Source organism: Globicephala melas, chromosome 14 (genome assembly GCF_963455315.2).
Source record: "Globicephala melas chromosome 14, mGloMel1.2, whole genome shotgun sequence".
Taxonomy (NCBI): domain Eukaryota; kingdom Metazoa; phylum Chordata; class Mammalia; order Artiodactyla; family Delphinidae; genus Globicephala; species Globicephala melas.
Genome location: NC_083327.1, coordinates 86,905,371 through 86,927,821, shown reverse-complemented (window position 1 = coordinate 86,927,821; position 22,451 = coordinate 86,905,371). Strand labels below are relative to the sequence as shown.

The following is a 22,451-nucleotide window of genomic DNA, read 5'->3' as shown; positions in this document are numbered from 1 at the left end:
CAAGCTGGAAACCCACTGTGGGCGAGCCCCAGACGTGCGTGGTCCCTGTCACCCCGCAGACGCCGCCTGCCCTTTCTCCCCACGGCGGCCAGAGCCGCCCTCAGGAGGGCGCTGGCTTCCTCCCTCACCTGCTCAGAGCCAGCAGGAAGCTGCATGTCCAGCCTGCGCCCCCTGGCACCGCTCCGCCTGGGCCCGGGCGCCCTGGCCCGTTGCTCTGAGGGCAGCAGCCTTGCCTCAGTTTCCCCTTCTCCCAAAGGGAGGGCTGTTTCCTCAGTCTACCACCTCCGTGATTTCAACTGGGTCCTCCTAGTAAGCCTTCTGCGTGCCCTGGGCATCCTCTTTATGCAAATTCATAGTTGCTACGTTTATGTACATGAGTCACGTATTTCTGTCGCCCAGGATCTGCTTTGGGCACCTGGGTGGCCAGTGACTCACAGGTAGGCACTCATAAGGCATATCTGTTGAATAAACTGCGCAAGAAATTGGCTTTTGTGTCCCAATTTCAAGTCGAATACATATCTCTGGGGTTACATGACTTCTCTGAATAAACTGCGTGAATACAGGCATGAGAACGGGTCACTTTTTGTACCTATCTCCCTTCTGCAAGCCCCCACCTCAGTTTTGCCAGGGCCTAATGTTACCCTAAGTGTGTGACTAAACCTTTGAAATCAGCTTTCCACAGGCAAAGCAGAGGAATCCACTGTCCCACGGCCACACTGGAAAGCTGTCTGGTGCTCGCGGACCCAGCGGACAGACCCCTGGGGTGCAGGGTCATTACTGCCATTAAAAGCAACAGAACTGTGGCCCTGGAATGAAACGGAATCAGTATTAACACCGTCTCTTTTAATTAAGTTTTCGTTCTCCCGACTTCAAGTACCTTTTTGGGCCTTAAAATATACTAAAGGTGAACACTTACCGTCCCAACACGTTAACAGCCGGTGCTACGAGAAGGTCCCCTGAGTTTCTACCACCGAGATGCCCCTTCCTTTGGGAAAGTCTTTCCTGAAACCCGACAGCCCCGCTCAGAGGCCATGGTGAAGGTGGACGGGACACGCAGGCGACCACGAGCCCCCGGTGGGCGGGCCCTTGCCCTCAAGCACGTGGCACAGGCATCCGGTTCACACACACGGGCAACGGCGGGACGGTGTAACCGAGCAGCAGCCTCGGTGCCCAGCAGGACAGAGCAGCCGAGGCGCAAGGCGAGTCCTGGACGCCCGCAGGCTGGGCACTGGAGCCGCGGCCAAGGGGACCTGGACCCTCCGACCCTCCGTCCGTCCGTCCGTGCGATCGGGATGGAGAACGTCCGCCCGACTGACACGGGACGGGACTGATGCCCGGTGGACGGATGAGTGGACGGGAGTGGGAGACGGGAGGGGGACTGATAGCACAAAGGCAATCTTTTCAGCACTGTCAAAATCATAGCAAATACACTTAAATACATACAAAGTTTATTAAAAATAGGTTGCCAATGAAATACAGTAGAAATGGAAAACTACAGCAGTTCTGATGCCTTCTCCATAGTAATGCACAGTCATGACACGCACTTCTACACATATTCACATTTGGCCTAATCGTCCAAGGACGGCCAAATCCACGTGTGCGAGTTTACAACCACACATACCAATATCCCTGCGTGTAAATATTTACGTGTACTTGCATGGACTTAGGTGTGTTTGCTGTTTTTCTATGTATTAACAGAATAATAGTTCACCTGCATCTTTTTCTTTAAAGAAGGCGTGGATTTAGTCCCCATAAGGCCGCCAGTGCTCTCAAGACGTCTGGGAGGAGCAAGCATGCAAATGCTTCATAAACACTTAGAACCACTTTACTCTCTTACTTAACAAGGGAGCTGCTGAAAGCACACTTCCAAGTAAGAACCTGACAGACACAGAAACTATTTACACTCGCCTTTTAAAGACTTGCCATACAGCTCTCGTGAAAGTGTGCGTATTCTCCTAACACGCCTCCTGGCCAGAGGACAACGTGGTACAGAAAAACCATCGAGACCCACAGCAGGGCTTGCCAAATAGAACATCTGCTCTTAATCACAAAGGAATTTACTGTTTGAACATCACGTAATATAAAACAAAGTGAGGTCCGTTTCCCCAACACCAGCCACGTATTCACAGGTGCAGCAGTGACAGTAACTAATAATTCCGTACATGAACATTAAATAACTCTATTAGAATGTAAACGAAGAGCCTGAACCGCCATACGAACTTCTCTTACAGTGTTTAAATTAGATGCCGAATGCGATCGAGCCCCCTCCTCTCCCTGGCAGCAGATCCATGTAAATCCAGTCCTTTTTCAAATTTTCAGTTTCCGAGTTGTGCTCAAGTGTCACCTACTAAGCTCTCACTCTTCTTAGATATTTTTGTTCCTATTCATGTCAACACTGTTCCGTAAAGATGTCCTCTTTTACAGATTCCCTTGGAATATTTCAAACAGTTAACTTTCTAACGTAACCGCCACCTTCAAAGTCACCGATGACTTACTGGTATAATAATCATCTGATATTTATAAAAATAAAATTTCCTAAGCTTAAATCCTCAAAATTTTCTTCTTGGAGAAACTTGTTTTAATCAAATACTAGAGCTGAGCCGGAGGGCTGTCCCTGTAGGGCGCAGAATGGAGCATCTTACTTGGAGGACACTTGGGTCTGGGCTGCTTCCTGGCTGCAGGGACAGGAGGACGCCAGCCGTGGACTCCTCAGCACACAAGCGCGTCTCCGCGTGGTCCCTCCTGGAAGGCGAAACCTGACTCTCCTGCAAAAGAGACTGCAGGTGCCGCTACACAGTGCAAACGACAGCCTGGGGAGTTCAAGCTACTCTGTCTGATAAGCGAACGTAAGGTTTCAGAAAAAGAACAGAAATAGGATTTCTTCGTGCTCCCTGGGGGAAGACAGGGGAGAAGAAGCATCTCATTATCCTCTACTGCCCTTCATTCTGCCCCCTTTCAGGCCCAGACTCTAAAAGAGAAACTAAGAGAAAAAGTTATCTTCGTGGGCGTCAGATAATGAAGAAAGCAGACAGGGTCTAAATTGTAGAAATGACACTCTCTTGGTAAAATAAAATGGAATTTCTTAGCGCTGGAACGCTTCCAAATGCCAACGCTTCTAGAAACAGGAATCACCAGTGGCTTGGGAAGGTGGCCCGCCCCATCCTCCAGGCAGGCGCAGCCCGGAAGCACAGCGAGAGGCCTGGGCTGGACACAGGGCCGTCCTCACTTCGTGTTCAGCTCGTTCTCCAGCTCCGTTAATTTGCGAGAGGCTTTCACTTTGTTGGAGACGTCGTGGCCTTGGGAGAAGAGGCGCTGGCGCTCTCTGAACGTCAGGTTTTCAGGGGCTCCAGGACCCCCAGGCACATCCGCGTCTTGGCTGCATTGGAAGGAAATGCAAAGGGTTACTCTTCAAAATAGAAACAACCCGTCAACGAGTAGCTAAGTTTACATAATGCGCAATTAAGTAAAAGTTAGAACAAAGACTCATTCTTTGTTAAATTTTGTCATACTCCTGCCTGTGGGCTGTACTTAAACCCGTGTAGAAAAAGGGCAAAATGTTCTCCTTACTAAAATGGTAACTTTCTCCAGTCACACCCAACTCTCAAAAGGCCAGAGGCTTCAGTTTTAGCAAGGAGATGCTGCTCAGTAGCTGAGGTGAACTAAAGAGGGTCGTGTTCAAACCCAGCATTTTAATGAATCCTACATGTATCCGAGAGGCATCTATCAACATACTAACTTCATAAAAAGTTATAGTAAGATGCTAAAGGTTTTCTGGATTAGTTCAACGTCAATGACTTAAGAACTGTTTGGGCATCAGCCGTTCTGACTAAAACCTAGTTGAGGACGTTCGCTGAAGCCTGAGGGGGCGGCCTTTCGCGGTCCATCAGGACACCTGGGCCTTTTGCCCTGGACTCTGCGACCTTCTTTGGTGGAAGCGAACAGCAGTGTGTCCAGCTGCTTCTAAAGTTCTGACCAGAAAGCCTGGTACCTACGCACCGTCTGAAGCAGAACTATGTTAGCAACACAAGATAAAACAAAGCCTCTGTGCTCACACAGTTCTGTACAATGAGAAACACCTGAGCTGACCACGAAGTCTGACATTTCAGCCCAGCCTCATAAACGGTGGTGCAAGAAAAAAGTCCTTGAGGACGAGACACTCGTCCAGCACAAGTTCAGTTCTAGCAAGTTCTAGCAAATACCTTTTAGACAGTTTCTCTCTCGGATCGCGATAAACGTCATGGGCCCCGATCAGTGTTCCAGCAGATCCCACGTAAGAGTTTGGTCCTTTCCCATAAAAGGAAAAGTCAAAGTTAAAGTACTTGCATTAGTTCCCAAACTTCACTCATGATGACGATGCAGTGCTCATGACGTCTTTAAGTCCTGAATAAAGCAGCCAAAGGCTCTTCAAATCAGTAAAAGATCCAACAACTGGACATTCACATCCCTCGGTGGCCTGAGCAACCCAGTCAGGACCCTCACAAGGCGCTAAGTGCCTGGCCTGCTGCCTTTTACTATTAGAGAGGAAACCAGCATCAGTCTCAGGGGGTAACAGCCGAAAAGTTCAAATCAGGTAAAATGTGTAAGTATCATGAATTCACGATAAAATCCACATTAGACTGACTCAAGTGGGGAGACGGCAACATTTTTCAGACACTCCTGACACTAAGAATTTTCTTACAAAATCACCAACAGCAAACGTAACCCAAAGATGAAGAAGTAATGCTCCTCTTTTCAGGACAGCTACTGAATTGTTCCCCCACAAAATAAATGGCTAGAATTCTTAAAACTTTTGGAAAAAATGAGGTACCAACACCCCCTAACGTTTGATACTAACGCTGTGTATACAAAATCACTGACAAGACAAAAAGGAGACCTGGATCAGCACGGGGTGGCCGTCAAGACACCTGCCCGGCCCGGCCGGTAACTGTGGGCGAGTGACGTGGGCCGGCCTGGTACCAGCACCACACGCTCGTCTACTGCAAAGGGCTGCTGAGGATCAAAAGGGAAGATGCACGTAAAAAGCTTCAGACGCCTCCGAATGTAGGTAACAGTGCCGCTAAGGACGTACGATTAAATCGGTGCTAAGGTACTTCTGCTAACGGTTAACATCAGCAAGAAAATTTCACACTTTGAGAAATCTTTTGCTTATAACCTACGGTGAAGGAATAAACGCTCAAAGTACTCAGCAAACACTGACGGTGTCGTGCACTGGGTTAAACAGGCCACAAAACTATCACAATAGTTCAACACTAAAATCATCCTTTCAGACAGGTTGCACAAAAATGAATGCTTATGTTTCTTTCTTCCCTTTATAAAAGGAGCGTGTGACGTGCAGCCATGTCTGATACGTCCAAGACGGAGCTCAGTCACTTCTGACGGGTCCCTGCACGCACCGCATCTCCCCTCACGAGTTAGCGCAGGCCACCGGATCGTGGCCCGGGAAGTCACCCTCCGCCAAGACTCAAAAGATTAAAGAGAAACACATCTCTAACTTAAAGTAATCTGTTCCGGGCCTTTAGATAAATTATGTGCAGAGTGGAAAGCTTTCAATTTTAATTCTATATTTTTCCTTCATTTTGCCTTAAAAACGTTGTGTTTTATCTTTTGAGCTTTAAGAATACTTGCTTCTTCCCACTGGTAAAAATCAGTTCTTGAAAAATTTCAGAATTTTTAATCAGAATATCGAACAGTTTCGGCTGAATATGAAGTAACACTATACATTCTTTTTTTTTTCTTTCTTTTTTTCGCGGTACGCGGGCCTCTCACTGTTGTGGCCTCTCCCGTTGCGGAGCACAGGCTCTGGACGCGCAGGCTCAGTGGCCATGGCTCACGGGCCCAGCCGCTCCACGGCATGTGGGATCTTCCCGGACCGGGGCACGAACCCGCGTCCCCTGCATCGGCAGGCGGACTCTCAACCACTGCACCACCAGGGAAGCCCAACACTACACATTCTTCAAATCATTTTCAAAGAGCTTTAGTGAAGAACATTTTTTAACACGTTGCTATGCTAAAATTTGACAGCATCCATTCCAATCCGTACCCTAACCCTACTCCTCACAGCATCAGGGGAAGAACCGAGTCCAGGCCACAGAGGCTCATGGCAGAGGGGGGAGCTGAACAGGGCGAGACAGTGGGGGAGCTGGCGGACACGAGGGCAGAACGCACACAGCTCTGCACTTTACGAGGAATCTTCAAGAAGCAGGAGCGACCAGACGCAGGGTGTGACCTGCTCCCATGCGGTGCTTTTAGTGTGAGGTAGAGGGTTAGTGGCGTGACTGAAAGCCCAGATGGCTAGAAGCGGCTCCGCACTACGATATCCCTCACCAACCTATTTATCTGTGTCACGACACCCACAAGACAGCTGAGGTTCAGCCTGCAATCTGATGGCATCTTGCTTCAAAACTGCTATCATCACACAGGTCTTTCAAGGTACCACATTCTAGATATTTGCAACAGAAATTTTACAAAAAGATTTAACGCTGGCTTCTAAGTGACTCGACCTAAGGATTATCTACTAAACCTCCCAAGTGACTCAGAGCTCTGACTCAAGTGGCAAGAAAGATCCTAGTAAAACTCGTTTACCTACGAGTCACGGTTACTTCAGTTTGACTATTCAGTTCTTTTAGAACTGCCGGGAGCCCGATGCACGGACTCTGCAGAACCGAGAAGACTCAGAGCACGTTTACTGCCAGCCTCCCAATGTTTAAAGTGGCCAGACCAGGCTGAAGCCTGAATCTTGATAACGCACAGCTGTGCTTTCAATCTAGCTTTCAGCGCTGTCTCCAAAGCCGATTAGGAACACGGGCCTGCAGCACCCGTGGGTGTGCTCTGCGGTCCACGGAGGGTCACGGCCAGAGGCAGCCGCACGCCGCCCGGGCCTGGCCAGCAGGGCCGGGGCCGGCTCGGGCAGGGGTCGCTTCACACCCACCCCGACAGGGCGGCTCAGCCGGCAACACGAAGTTCTGCGTGTGCTAAACAGCTGGAAGTACACAGGGGCCGACGGCACTAGCGACAGGAAGAAATTTAACTGTGGACACCGAGATGCTCGAGCGCGCACCCACTTATTTGAGGTAGGGGACGCGGGCCGGGACCAACAGCGCTTCAAGCGATTAGGGGGACGGAGGAGGGCTGCCGCTGCCGGCTGACTGCGGAAACGGGACGGTTTCCAGTGCGGAGATCACTGCTGGCACCCTGAGAGGGCCTGCCCCAGAGCAGGAACGCCGGCCTTCCGGCTGCGGTGGAGCAGGGAGAGCCCCGCTCCACGGCGGGCGGAGCGGAGGGGCTGCCGGACAGACGGCAGAAGCTCGGCTTGGTGGCAGGGGCGGGGGGTGGGCTGGAGAGGAAGACGCCACCGCAGGCCGGCGCCGCGGCGGGGGGAGGGCCTGGCGCGGGAGGCGCATCCTGACCTGCCGGGCCGCCGTCCTCGTCGTCGTCCTCCTCGGTGTAAGCCACGAGCTTGGCGGTGTACAGGGCGTCGGGGGAGAGCACCTGCGCCTGCAGGTAGGAGGCGGTGCGCTGGGGCGGCGGCGGGGGCGCGGGGGCCGAGGGCTCGTAGCCCCGCGGGAGCGGAGGGCGGCCCAGGCCCAGCTCCTCGGGCTCCAGCAGCTGGCGCTCGGCCTCGTCGTGCTGTCGGCGCCGCTCGGCCTCCAGGCGGCTGTAATACCCCTCCTCCTGTCGCCTCTGTGGCAGTGGACAGAAGCGCGAGGTCAGCGGGCAGGAAGGGACGGGCCTGCCCCGGGTCCCCCAGCACCACGGCGGATGGACCCGGACACCGTCTTCCCTTGGGACTCGGTCTCCGACGCCAGACCGTGTGGGGACGGGGGAGGGAGGAATGAAGGAGCTGTCAGGGCCCCAGCCCCAGGTACCACGAGGCTGTCCCATCCCCAGCCGCTTCTCTCTCTCTCCTTCTGTTGCCGGTGGGACAGTAACTTACCTGTCACTCCTGAGTTTAAAGACACAGGCACCCCAAAGCTAGGCTGCACCTGCCTTTCTAGAGCTGGCACTCCCCGAAGTGCAGCCCTGTGTGCTTTTCCACCGAACCCCAGTAAGCTCAGAAGAGCGGTCCTTCCTTGACAAGAAGGACGTGATTACGTCACCTGGCTGACTTCTAGGTATTCAGAGGGAAGCGACTAGGAAACCCCGAACTGTAAGAAAACATGACTCATCTTTCCAGGGTCACAACCAATACGCTTTCCACGGTTTTTAATTGGTATTTCAAATCTTAATAAACTCCCTGCCAGACAGAAAACTGAGAGAGCCAGGAAGCAAGATATTCAAATATATTTTGACACAGACTGTACATTCTTTTCTGACATATATCTGCACAAACTACAGTTGACAGCGTTAACTTAACATTGAAAAAAGTAACAGCACAGTTTTGTTAAAGATTGACAAAGTTTCAGAACACAAGAAACAAGTGAAGAAGAGCTGAAAGATCCAACAGTAGTCTGCCTTAACTTGAGGAATGTTCAATGTACAATGAGCACAGAACGGAAGTACAGTGGACGTTAAATTCATTCAACGGAAGGGGACCAATTTTAGGGCCTTGCTGGCATTACGATTAAAGTTTTTAGTCCCCATTTCACTTTGCACACTGTGTCTTCTCCCTACTCCCTCCACACCACACACACACACACACACACACACGAGTACACAGTGGGCAAAGCTTCACCTTCTGAGGGAGAAAACGCTAAGGACAGATGCCAGCCTCAATCCTGGCCCTGGGCCCCATTTCTCACGTCATCTTCTTACACTATGTTGAGACACCCTGAAGGAAAAACATTTTTACCTTATTTTCTACACAAAATGAGCGTTCTCTTAGAGTGGGGAATTACATCTGGAACGACCTCCGCAGAGCTTAAGTGCAGTTGTGAGGAATCTTAGTATTATGTGAACAGAGCTCACGTGGTCACATTTTAGGGAGACCACAACATGTTCTTTCAGTTACACTAAGAGCAGGTGTACAGGCACATGAACCGAGAAGACTTCATTCTACCCACAAGTGAACGGCACGTTTTCCTAGGACAGAGAAACCCATCAATTTTGGACATTCTCTATAAAAAATAGGTTACTTGGCTTCCTTTTACACTGAGTGCTCAATTATAGAAGCAGTTACCCACACACAGGTGCACCTGACGTAATCACGAGCTGTGAGAACGCACACTGGAAAAAAGTCAAATAACCCAGGAATTTCCCAACGTGGAGAACACGGCCTGGCCGCCTCCCCGCGGGCACTACTCCCAGGTGGCCGAGGGCTCAGGCAGAGGTGGGACAGACAGCTGAGGGGCCCGGCCAGGAAAACACACCCTGCGAGCAGCCCCGGGACAGCAGCACAACAGACACTGTAAAACCCGGGTCTAGTGGCTCAAACTGTGGAAACCCCATTTCCTTAGACGCATTACTGACTTTGACAAGCTCGAGGGGAGCCTCACCACGAAACCCGACTCTGGGAACAGCGCACAAGCTCTTCAGGCACAGCCGACAGCACGATGACCGGGACGGCAAAGGCCAACAGACTGTAGACATGGCTCGTTTCAGTGCAGGTGTGCCCACGTCATCTACCTGGCTCGCACTTAACCAAGTCATCCGTCATTTCCACCGTCTTACTCTCTGCCTGTCGCGTCCCCACAGACCCCATCACTGCCAGAGCCCCCCAAGCTTCCTCCTGCAGGGTGCGCCGTGAGGGTGCTCGCTGGACCTTCCCCACCAGGAGCCATGACCTCAGAGCTCCCGCCTGCACAGAAGGGAAGTAACGGAAGGCCAGCTTCTCCCACACCTTGTCCAGGGACCGGCCAGCCCTGGAGAGACCCAGAAGCGAGCCCAGAGCCGCGGCGACGCGCCCACGGACGGCAGGGCCCGGAGGGCAGCACCACCAAGCGCCCATTTCTCAGGGGAGCTCGTGTGCTGTCATGTTAAAGGCAATTGAAAGGATTACCTGAATCTCAGAAACCCACATACGGAAACAAAGCAATAACTCAGGATATCTACCAGATTACACACTAAATTAAATGTCCTTGTATCGTGTTTTCTATAAGCCATTTGCTCTCTTCACCCCTGACCAGAATTAAGTCATGAAATAACCGATTTGAAACCCTTAAGGTTAACAGTGACTTCCTAGTTTCCTGTCCTTCCCACGGCCCGACCTCCCTGTGAACAACTGGACACTTGTCACCTTCACAGTGACAAGCTGGACCCCGTCCAGCAAAGACCAGAGCCCCGAGCACACAGAGGCCCCACAGTCCACAAGCTTGAGCGACAAGACTCGGAGGACAGGGGGTGGGGGGAGAGCCAGGAGGAGAAGGGGGAGGGGGGGACAACCCAGAGGAAAAGGGGGAGGGGGGACAGCCAGGAGAAGGGGGAGGGGGGACAGACCGAGGCGAAGGGGGAGGGGGGACAGCCAGGAGACGAAGGGGGAGGGGGGACAGCCAGGAGGCGAAGGGGGAGGGGGACAGCCCAGAGGAGAAGGGGGAGGGGGACAGGCAGGAGGAGAAGGGGGAAGGGGGACAAGCAGGAGGAGAAGGGGGAGGGGGACAGCCTGGAGAGGGGGGAGGGGGACAGCCCGGGGGAAAAGGGGATGACAGCTCAGAGGACAGGGCCGGGGCCCGGCTGGCTGACCAGGCTCCAGTTTCAGCGGCAGCCCCCTTGCGCGTCCCGGGCCCCTCAGCCGCGCACCCCTCGCCCTCAGAGCACCAGGACCTTTTCTTCGGCCTCGCGCCTGGCCCGCTGCTCCTCCTGCCGGGCCCGCTGCTCAGCCTCCCGGGTCCGTATCTCCTCCAGCTGCTGCTGCCGCCGCCGCTCCTCGTCCTGCAACTGAGGACAGGTCCCGTTCAGTGCGCGCCCGGAGCGTCCCAGCGCCAGACACAGGACGCGCACACGACACAAGCACACGCACGGCTGAGAACAGACACCAGGCGGAGGTCACAGCGGACACCAGAGCCCGCCACCTAACGACTCCGTCCCCACCGCTCCAGAGCTACGCTTCCATCGACTGTGGCTCAGAGGAGGAAGCATATACCCTGGACGCTTACACGTGAAACAGCACAGTTCTTTCACTAGGACATACTCAGCTTAAGCAGCTCACGTGGGGGCAGAGAAGGCTCCAACGTACGGAGCCGTGAGACACACTGGCCCACCCCCTTCCTTCGCCCCGGTTCAGTTTCCACCGTGAAGGTCAAGGAAGACTCCCCACTCTCGCGGCCCGTGGCAGGTGAACTAGCCTCTGGATGGGGGTGGGGCGAGGCCCACGGGGCAGCAGAAGCTCCAGGGGCCAGCGGCCGCCTCGTCTCAGGGACACGGCTTCTAGCTCTCCTCCCGCCCGTGCCCGTCCTGGCCCTTTGCCATCCGTTCCCTCTGGGTCCCACCCCAGACGCCAAGAATTCCTGCCCAGTTCAGGGATCCCCCAAAGTCTGATTCACAGAATGTGAAGCTGAAATTTGGGAGGAACCTTACTGAAACTCTGTCCCGCTACATGTCTGTCAAGTAACTGTCCATCCTGTTCGAGCACCTTCAGTGTGTGGGGCCTACAGCCTGCCTCCCAGGACAGTGGTAACTACTAGTCCAAAAGCCTTCCTACTGCTCTAAACTTCATCCCCTCATCGCTGTCTGTCTTTCGTCCTTCAGGTTCTGCCTTTCTGACACAATACAAAACAAATTTAGTATCTGTCCTTCATACCATTCAGATACTTAAGGACACCTTCAAACACCTGAGACGCTCGGCTTTCAGCTCCTGTGCCCTCCTGCTCACGCCTCTGCACACTACAGGTCGAAAACGCCTCAGGGAGCCGTGAATTCAAAGCGCATTTGGCTAGCGGAGAGCAGAGTAAGGGTCTCTTCTCGCCTTGTCCGTGGGTTACAGCTACTTTTGTAGTTACAGCCTGAGGCAACGCGGCTTGGAAAAGCTCGCACTCGCCATTTACTTCTTCTCTGTTCCAGACCTGGGCGCGGCACAAGAGGTGACTCAAAGTTTTACATTAAAGTAGCACTGAGGCCACCGAGTTCAACCTCTAACCACTGCAGGAACCCGACAGAAAACCACTCAAGGTGTACTTCTGCATCTACATAATCACTAGTTACCCTATAGGTTATTCATAGCAAACCCAGAAAACGTTAACTTCTGGATCTGAACTGTTGGAGTGTATTTTTTTCCTAAACAAAAACAAAAACCGAACAACTTGACTCTTGCTTGGTTTCTGTGAAACAAAACCTGTATCTGGTGGGAAAGTAACTAACTTGTGTAATCACGCTTTTTCATGTCAGTGAACAAAAATAAAACATCTCAGAAAAAAATTAAAATTCCCTTCTCAAGGAGAACAAATTAATTACCTCTTTAGTATACTCTAGGTATAAGCCTAGAAGGATGCTAGTTATTAGGTTTTGGAGGTTTTGTGGCAGTAGATGCTAATGATTAAGCAGCACGGAAACAGTCAGAAGTGCCCTGCTGCGTGGAAACGCAGAGGAAAGGACTTACCAGGAATCTTAGAGTCATCAGCACAAATTATGGGACACAGCATCCAAATAAAAATAACAAAATAAAAAAGCAATTGATCACATTAGACATCTACAGAAAAGTAATTTGTGGAAGAATGTAAAATTGCATGAATGCATCAGAAGTGTTTCTGTTACCCAATAAAGCAAAAACTAATTTCATTATGTTCTCTCAGTACTTTTTAGACCTAATGAAAAACAAGTTCTGAGCAAGAAAATCAGTACACACTGAATCAGCTCTTTTAAGTTAAACAGGATAATTTTAAGAAATCAGAGCAATTTCAATTCTCATAATTAAAGGTACAGAACTCTATCTCATAAATCTATCAACAGGCATTTTCTCTTAAAATCCTGACGGTGGTAAACGAGGAGCCTTCCCCTCGTGCTGTTTCACTGGTTTCTATAAAGGTAGCAAATGAACCAGTGCTGTTAGAACTAAGGCAGTTTCTTTCCACTCTTTGATAAGTTGTTTCAGGTATTTTCATTTTCAAAACACAGGCTGTTTTGCTTTTCAAAAATATGCTGCTTTACTCAAAAAAAAAAAAAAAAAAAAGAGAGAGAGAGAGAAAAGAGAACCTCTTACTTTTCCCCACATAACAGAGCCAGGTGGTACACCGAGGTGTTCGGTTACGTCTCACAACAGTTAAAGAGCACTTCAACTTACGTTGGGAAGTTAATGGTTCTGAGAGCCAGTGCCTGACGGGGCCTGAACACTGTGAGGTTACATGAAATGCAGACAAGCTCGCTGTTTCACATTAAAGGAACGAAAAGTCGCATGCTATCAAAACCGTCTCGTAGGAAGTTCTACTTGGGGAAACTAGACTTGAATAGACACAGTAATCATTCTTATAGAGTGAGTCAAGACAGCCCAGACTGAAGCTACTCCAGCCAAGAACTAGGCTGGGATTCCGAAAGCAGCACGCAAGCCTGACCCGAGGCCTTGCGATACTGAGGCAGTCCGAAAAAAATAGTTAAAAAAATAGTACGTTGAGATCTGTGTGTTTAGACTTTATACTTTTTTTGGGGAATCTTCCCGGACCGGGGCACGAACCCGTGTCCCCTGCGTCAGCAGGCAGACTCCCAACCACTGCGCCACCAGGGAAGCCCTATACTTTATACTTTTGTTCCACAAAAATACGGTAACTTATATCTTTAATTTCATGTTGAAATATCTGAATACAAAACGGGGTCAAAACATCCTTTACTTTTTGACATTTTCTCTGAAAAGCAACTGTAAGTCTGTTAAGCACATCACCCTTTCTCTCTGCAGGCCTTTTCTGCTTATGCTCCCACCCATTAAAAATACTCACCCTAAAACAACTTTAAGGCCCCCAGATAAAGAGGTCCCGATAGGCCACTTATTAGGACAGGACTCTGGCATCCTGTCCTAGCACACGCAGCTTCCTGCCGCATCTCTTCTCGGGGGGGGGGGGGGGGGGGGGGGCGGGGCGCGGAATTTCCCTCTGGAGGGAGGGCCCTCCCCATCAGCAAATGGGAAGGGCTGCCACTGGACGACACCAGCTCTCGGCCCTCCGTCAGTGGGGCTCCCTGCCCCGGGTGCAGCCGTCCCCTTCTTTGTAACTGAAGGAACATGATTCTGTCCAGAGTTCTAAGGGGAGACCTACAGGTGCAGGCCTACTCCAGCAGCAGAGACAGGTAAGAAGCGTGGCTCACAGCAGCCCAGAGCAGACATCTGACGTTCGCCTAGGGCAGCTGTTCTCCCCGACACAACCACAGGAACTTCGTGTTCTACTCCCAAACGCACACATGCTGGTTTGAGTATGAACTTATTTCTCCTCCTTGAATAAAACTGACGCTTCCCGAAGGTGGGCTGTGTCTACCCTCCAGCCTCAACATCCTGGGCAGGGTCTCCCACCTGAACAGGCAGAGAACGCTCTGCTGCCTTCTGAGACAGGCCCCTCCGCAGGTACAACTCTCCCTTAAGGTTCCTCCCTTAAGGTTCCTACTCAAACCTTGCTTGAGGTTTCTACAAAGCGTCTAGTTCAACTGCTTCCATACCAGAGATGCTCCAGAGGGCCGTGGCCAATTTCTACATAAAGGCCAAACAAGAAGGCAGCCCACAGCGTCTCTGAAAACACCCCCTCCCTGCTCTACCCAAGGGGGAGGGATTCTTCCCGTGAGCTGTCGGGTCATCTGAGACGGAAGATGAACCACTCAACTGGCAGGAGACGAAGCTGCGACGGGCCAGCTGAGAGACTGCTGGTCTCGGAAGCGTCTCCTTGAAAGATGGTTCGCAGTAACCGTTTTATGAGCAGCAGACGTTTTCGTGAAGCACAGAGAATACTCAATATGAACCCAGAATATTCTGGTCCGGATCTCTACTCTCAGTCTACACGACATCGGGTACTAGGCCTGCCCTTCTCGTCTGCACACGCTGCAGTCGTCACGGACGAGAGGGCCACAGAAGCGGTCACCCAGCCGCCTAGAGCAGTGAAGGCTGAGCTCCCCTCCTGTCTGCAGGGGGCAGGACCGGACCGGCTGCCCCTCAGAGGTCAGCAGGGCCAGCAGGCGCGGCCCGCAGCGCCGGGTGGGCCCGGGAGGCGTCCTGCGGGCCGGGAGACCCGGGGCGCTTCTGGAGGGGCAGGGGGCCGCTGCAGGGCCGCGGGGCTTCTGCGACCTGCCGGGCGGCGGCGGCCGTGTGCAGGAGAGTCTGCAAAGGGAGCACGGGCCCGGGGCGAGCGAGCCACTCTGCAGGTGGTCAGCTTCCCAGGAAGCTGGGAATCCCTCTGCAGGGAGGGGAGAGGCGCCACGGCAACCGCAGGCTCCCCAGACTGGGCGACCGGGAGAGTCGGGCGCGGCAGGGAAGCTGCAGGCGCAGCAGACGGCAGCTCGCTGTCCCGTCCCGTATGCAAGTGCACGGGAGGCTCGGGTCCGGGAGGGGGTAGGTGAGCGCAGGGGAGGGCGGCCCTGGGCCCACGCGGGGCGACGGGCACTCAGGGACCCGGGGCCCAGAGCCGCCAGGGCAGCCTCGCCACCTCTCCACCTCTCCACCTCTCCGAAGCTCCCATTTCTCCCCCGCGTCACCGTAAATATCCCGGGACAAAGCCTAAGGAAAGGCCTTACAGACCGCACGGGCGGGGCCCTACACAAGTGGGCACACGCCTGTACCCGGTCCCCATCGTCCCCGGGGGCCCAGTGCCTAACAGCCCCCGGGACAAGGCAAGAGCTCAACTTCTGCTGGGGAATCAGGCTAAGAAATGCTCGGAAACACGGTGCTTACCGTCAACATCAGCCCTCGAAATAATTGTCTTTTAAAGGAAGAAAACCCCGAACTACGCCTTTGAAATAAAATTCTCAGTGCACCCTTTACCCTTGGGTATTGTCACTCACCTGTCACCACCACGCTCCCCCCCCCCCGTCCCCCCCCCCCCCCCGCCCCGACTCAGGATTCTCTTGGGGCCTCAGTCGGCGCATCTCAAAGCTGAGGCCCCAGGCTGCCTGGCCTGCACGCGTGTGACAAGGACCTGGCACCTGAAGAGACGAGTGGGACTGACTGGTGTCTCCCACCCCCTTCCATACGGACACCTTAACACACAGAGAGGCAGGGAAAGAAGCAGATACTTCTCGTCTCTGTCTCATACGGAGAAAAACACAAAGCCCAGAAAACATGCCTCTCAGTCATCGAGGAGAGATGTTTTCAAGAAAGGTTTCCCTTTGGAGTGGCGCTGCCATCATGCTATTTAAATTGAAAAAAAAAGAACAAAACAAAAAAAGGAGGGCTGTTACTTGGTGAAAAGGCCATTAGAGTCAAACCTGGATTCAGAGATTTTTTAAAAAGTAGTGTCAGATACTGGCCTTGTATCATTTAAAAGCTGACTAACAAATGTTGACTTAGAGTCAGTATCAATACACCAGAGCATGAGTGTCTGGCAGCCACGAGAGGTACCGCCCTCAAGCACGAGGGTGCTAAATGACCAACTCAATTTCCCCAATATGGACATAAACGCATCACAGTTACAGCAGAATGCGACCTCAAGTATTTTTTGGCAATGAACTGGTATAGCCGATAAACTAAACTAAAATCATGTGGTGTTATTGAAGAAAACACAGACTAAACGTTTACTGGAAATTCCTCTTTCTCTGCCAATAGACAGTTACACCCTAGACAGTTACATCTTAAGTGGCAAACAATGGCAATACCAGTTGAACTGAGCTTCTAATAATGAATACTTAAAACGTATTTCTAATGTAACAAGAAAAAAATAGATTACTCACTGCAAAATTTCTCATTTGCCTATGTATTTATGAGTACGTAAGAATACAGAGTACGAATTTTATGACTAAAACTGAGTAAAGGTCAAAACCATAAACAAACAGTAAGTAACAGTTAAAAAGTAACAGAGAAAAAGCAAAGAATAACTAAATCTAAACACATTCAAAAGCATGCTTCTAGAGTCAGGGAACTACAGATCCTGATCTAGGACACCCCTGAGAACCAGATCTACTGAAAACATAAAACCACCACCACTAAAAGGAAAAAAAGGAAATCAAGACAGGAAAAAAGTACCCAAGGGAAAGAAACAAGAACATACCAAATCTAGAACAGAGATTGCTGGCATAGCAGTCTGCTGCAGGTAACAGAGAAGGAAAAAAAAAAGAAAGATGAAGTGTGAAAAAAAGGTTCAGTTTAGATCTGTATCCGCCACCAGCGTATCTGTGGTTCCCATGCTCCATCTGTGTTTGAAGGACAACCCAGTGAGAAAAGTACGGAAACGACAGACCCATTTCCAGTATCCAGAAATAGAAAAATGCCCGCATGGCATTAAATCCTTGAGCTTTGTTATTAAGACACACAGCAACCAAAATGAGGAAAATTTCCCTTAGCTCTCGTATTTGGAGACTAACATATTAATCTTAAATTAAGTAATGATCAAACACACAGATACTTCAAACTATCGTAATTCATACTAAGAGGCTTTGAAATATTCAGTGTTTTTTAATCACTTGGAAAAACTGAGAGACATTCAATAAAATTTTAGCCTTCAAAGGAAAGCATAATTATAGAAATACTGCAACGGGGTTTCTAACTTCTCCCTCAACAGTAAATATTAATGACGTCCACTTATTTACCATAAACATCAGCTTTAGATTCAGAGCTAAGGCTGCATCAGAGGTAAGCCTTCTTGCCTCGCATTGTGGGGACAGAGCCCCAGGGCCACGGCCACAGCAGCCTCTCGGGGAGCCCACCTGCAGCGCGTCCACTAGGACCCGGGTGGAGCAGGGGTGGCGGCCGTGACAGGCACACAGCTAACCACCTACAGACGGGCCAGAGTGCTGACCAGAAAGTGGAAATAGTTCAAAGGATCCTTATGCGGAAAATAATCAGTCCTTCATCAAACAGCTGCTCTTTCAAACAGTATTGATGGTAAATACACTTGTTTTTGAGGACGTTTACTACTGATGACTTGGAAACTACTAATAAAACAATGTAATGTTTACCATTTAGACCTTCACTTAAGAAATTTAAGTTTCCTCAGAGGAATCCCAGCTGAATTTTGGACCAAGTTACATATACGTCTGCTTGAGAACACAGAGCGAACAAGAAGTGTGTGCGGTGACATTCCAGGAAAATAATTCAGAGCGAAGTGAAAAGGCATCACAGCGCCGGCTCAAGGCACTCACTGCCGAGGGTCTAGGATTGAATTTCATCCTGAGCTGGAAAGATTCAAGGGTCTGACGGGACAGGAGACCCTTGGTTTAGGTCTCCAGTACAGATGACATCAGAGGTGGAATTAGAAACAAAATCCAAAAGACAAAAAGGACATGCCCTTTGCTGTTTTTTCCTCAGAATACTGCGTTATATCTGAAAAAAAAAAATCACTGAAGTGCATTAACGTAAAATAGTCCCTAGCACTCACTGCAAGTTAATACCAGTAAATGCTTCTCTGTCAACAACTGTCCCGATACACAGGGTAACAGAGAATCTCAGATGCGGCACTTTAACAAGCGACTGCATTAAACTAATATAAATTTAAGTTTTCTTCTTTGACTTGACACAAAACGAATAGAAGTTATTTTTATAACATGGAGAACCATGAATAAAATTCTAAGTTCTCACTCCCTTTAAGCTACCACTGAAATATAATTGCTTAGCACTTTAATAACACTCGAGAGTCTCCCTCTATCTGGGCCGTGACGCCGGCCCTGACCCTGAGCTGTGAACCGCTCCTCTGCTACCCCTGGGGAGCACGGACCATGGAGACCAGGAGCAGCCCGTCCCGGCATGAAGCTTCAGGGCACTGCACGCCTGCCTCCGTGTGCCGGCGACGGCGGCAGAGCGGGGCAGTTAACAGGCTGTCCGGCCCACAGAGCCTGAGAGACGTTTACTCTGCAGCCGTTGAAAGACACGTTGCCAACCCCTGATCACGGTGATCACCGGTTATTAACGCGTCTTCTCCACCCACGTGCCAGCCAGCCGGCCGCAGCCAGTGGGCGCCCCACAGCTGTCAAGCGCCGTCGGACCGCGCAGAACCAGCGCCTCTCCAGCACTCGTGCCCAGAGCATCTCGCCCCGGCGCCGCAGGACAGCATCTCCGGCCACGCCCACGCCCCGCGGAGGCTGGGAGCCCGTGCCGCGTGCCCGCCCACCCGCCCGCCCGGCCCCGTTACCCGCGCTCTGCGCTCGGCCTCCAGGCGCTGCATGAGCAGCACGGTGTCCACGTCGTCGTCCTCCTCCTCCTCGTCGTCCTCGTCCTTCTGCTTGGACTCCTGCAGCCGCTTCTGGAACTGCCACTCCAGCATGAGCTTGCGCAGGCGGTCGCTCTCCTCGGCCGAGCGCTCGGCCTTGCCCTGCAGCTCCTGGATCTCGCGGCTCAGCAGGTCCACGATGTGCAGCTGCTGCTGCTTCTCCAGCTTCTCCCGCGCGTCCCGCTTCCAGGGGTCGGGGGACAGGCTGTCCCCCGAGGCCAGCTCCTCCCTGCTAACCGTGATGTACTGCAAGTCCCGGCGCTCAATGGTGCGCGGCTGCTGCTGGGGCTGCAGCTCCCGGATGACGGTGTCCGGGGCGCGGGCGGGGGCCGGCGGGGCGGCGGGCGAGGGCGGCCCGGGGGGCGGGGGCCCGGGGGGCGGCGCCTGCGCCCGAAGCTGGCCCAGCCTGCGCTCTTGCTCCCGCCGCCGGCGCTCGCGCTCCTCCTCCAGGCGCGCCTTTTCCTTCTCGTACCAGCGCTGCTGCTCCTCCCGCTTCTTCCGCTCTGCAGCCGCCTGGGCGCCGGTGGGAGGCGGCGGGAGGGGCGAGTCCGCGGGGACTCCGTCCCCATCGCCGTAGTGCCCGGGGGGCGGGTCGGTCCGCACCGGCGGGGAGGCGGCTGGGGTCTTCCAGCGCCCAGGGCCGCTCTTGGTGAGCGTGGACGCGGGGGTGCCCGCCTTGGAAGGGGGGCCCAGGTGCTCCTGGCTGGAGGTGCTGGAGCCCAGCGAGGAGCCCTGGTTGAGCCACGCGTCGCCGCCGTCAGACCTGCGCTCCATCGCCGCCTCCACCCTCTGCCGCTCCAGGTGGTACGCGACATCCTCCCGGAGCTCCTCCTGGGACCGGGTCACGCGCTGGAAAAAGAAAACGGGAAACCGTTGTGTTTCAGCCACCGTCAGAAGTTACTGAAAGTACATAAACAGTTCAGCTCAGGAAGAAAGGAGTGTTAGGGAAAGTGTGCGGTGAGCGTACAGGACGGGCCGAGGCTGCCCGCACCCAGCGCTAATCCCGCGACGGTGCTTTCCCAGAGGACGTCTGTATCTGTTAGAAAGCTAAAGGGGAAAAGGGAAAGCGGCGCGTCCTGTCCACATCAATGGCCAAGCAGCGAAATGCACGAAGGCTCGGGCTCTCCACATCCGGCACCGTCCTTGTCCTGGGGCCTCACGGGCGTCTGCACTGCGGTGCCAGACATGCGGCTGACCTTGAGCAGAGCAATGTGCTTAGTCTTGTGTCGTGAAGAGCGACAAGAACTACTTCTCTGCAGTAAAATTCTAATTAGCATTCAGACTAATTATCAAATCCTAGCCACGTGATCCATCCGCGACTTTCCGAGTCCCGCCAGCTGACCACGGGCCCACGGGCCCACGAGCGCACAGACAGAGCCGGGCGCGGCGAGGAGGGATGAGCCTGTACCCGAGTCTCAGAAAGGCAGCGGGATGATCTGAGGGACACACCCGCTGCACATGTACGAAACAGAGTACACCTGCTTCCGAGGCTAGTCTTGCGCGTGGAAGAGGCATGTCTGAAAGTGGCGTGATGCGACAGAAAATGATTTTTTTTTTTAAGATGCTGGGGGTAGTTGTTTAGTAATTAATTAATTAATTTTTGGCTGTGTTGGGTCTTCGTTTCTGTGCGAGGGCTTTCTCTAGTTGTGGCAAGCGGGGGCCACTCTTCATCGCGGTGCACGGGCCTCTCACTGTCGCGGCCTCTCTTGTTGCGGAGCACAGGCTCCAGACGCACAGGCTCAGTAGTTGTGGCTCACGGGCCTAGTTGCTCCGCAACATGTGGGATCCTCCCAGACCAGGGCTCGAACCCGTGTCCCCTGCATTAGCAGGCAGATTCTCAACCACTGAGCCACCAGGGAAGCCCCCAGAAAATGATCTGCTATGAATGATGTCCCAGCCAAACAGTTTTCTTTCCAGCCCTATTAATGAGTAGAAATTGAAGACACAAATCTGGAAAATAAACTATTTCCCTTTTCTCAAAAGGCACACCAAGAACAAAAAAATGAAATATATCACTTGAAAAACCAGCAGCCTGCTAGAAAAATGGAACATGTACTTCCCACATTTTCTACAGCTTTGCCGTGTGCGCAGAAGCACAGCTCTCTGACTACTGGGCGCACGGCCTGCAGCTCACATGAAAGCACGGCCAGACTGCCTGCTGCGTGTGGACGGCGCTTCTCGAGTACAAAGCTTTGGAGCTGGTGCATCCAGACCACACGCCCGCTAGCCCTCGCAGCCCAGTGACAACAAGGCCACCCTTCGCTTTCCTCGAGGACTTCACTTCGCTGCTGGTGCCCACTCACCGCCCCCCTGCGATAAGTCCTGTCCAATTCTTGGTCATTTCACCATCCACGTAAGTGACCCTTCAGCTCCCTGGCCCTCCTCCGGTGCTTATTACCCACGCTGGGAGGCCGAGGCAAACAGCACTCACAGGCCGTAGGCATGCAGGTCCCTGGCGCTGTCCAACCCCCGTGCCTCCACGCACGGAAGGAGGTCTGCCTCAGGGCGAACAGAACAGCCAGGCGACTCGTGCCCGGGCCCGTCAGACGGGGCTCCTCCCGGCCTCGCTCACGCTGCCCCTGCCGAGGCAACCCTCCTCGCGCCTCGTACCCTCAGCTCAGAACCCAGCTCCCGTGATTACGGTCTAGGTGAGCGTCCCACCCCAGCTTCAGCTTCAGCTTCACGGGCGGGACCACGGCCGTCTCAGCTTTCCCGGGGCTTGGAACAGCCGCCGGTGCGCGCCGAGTGCCGGGGACGCCTCCTGCTTCCCTCCCCGCCCCACTCCAGGATCAGTGAGCCTCGCCTACAGACCCTAGTGAAGCCTTCAGCAAGAGAGCAGAGAACCACCTTTCACGCTCAGTATTCCCTCCTATGCCCTCTTTTCCTCAGGTGACCACAAAACCCGAGAGAAACAAAGAGAGGACCAGCAGTGCTGCTCTGCAGAAAATGGCAGCTGTGCCCCGGAAATCCCTCCGTTTTCCCGCAAGCTGGTCCCCTCGAGGGCCAAGGACGTGTCGGGACCCCGCCCCTCTCACCTGGACTGCAGTACTGGAGTGGCTGCTGTCCGTGTGCATGTGGGGCTTCTCCTCGTAACAGGGCCACTGGTCCTGAGGAGGAGCCGTGCGGTCCTGGGACTTGGAGGCTGGGAAGGTGAAGTACTCCCTGGTGTAGGTCTGCGTCGGGATGGGGTAGGCCTCGGCTCGGGGAGGAGGGGTCTGCTCCTGCAGACGGGCAGAGGGAAGGCAGCTGAGCTTTCCGCAG

At 52.9% G+C, this 22,451-nt stretch overlaps 1 protein-coding gene across 14 annotated transcripts in view; it reads right to left on the bottom strand.

The window, feature by feature from the left end:
- Window positions 1-1,426: 1,426 nt before the first annotated feature.
- The window catches only part of AFDN (afadin, adherens junction formation factor), a 139,438-nt gene continuing 118,413 nt past the window's right edge, over window positions 1,427-22,451 (bottom strand). For 6 of the 14 annotated variants that reach the window (XM_070043504.1, XM_070043507.1, XM_070043505.1 and 3 more), the window contains 7 exons: window positions 22,226-22,411; window positions 19,113-20,039; window positions 17,037-17,072; window positions 10,696-10,809; window positions 7,407-7,680; window positions 4,200-4,284; window positions 1,427-3,376 (listed from right to left, as the gene is read on the bottom strand). In XM_070043504.1, the coding sequence (XP_069899605.1) occupies window positions 3,223-3,376; window positions 4,200-4,284; window positions 7,407-7,680; window positions 10,696-10,809; window positions 17,037-17,072; window positions 19,113-20,039; window positions 22,226-22,411 (1,776 nt within the window). In that variant the 3' untranslated portion in view covers window positions 1,427-3,222. Of the gene's footprint in view, window positions 3,377-4,199; window positions 4,285-7,406; window positions 7,681-10,507; window positions 10,810-17,036; window positions 17,073-19,112; window positions 20,040-22,225; window positions 22,412-22,451 lie in introns of those variants that run through there. The other 8 variants (XM_030852937.3, XM_030852938.3, XM_030852947.3 and 5 more) reach the window with 3 other exon arrangements.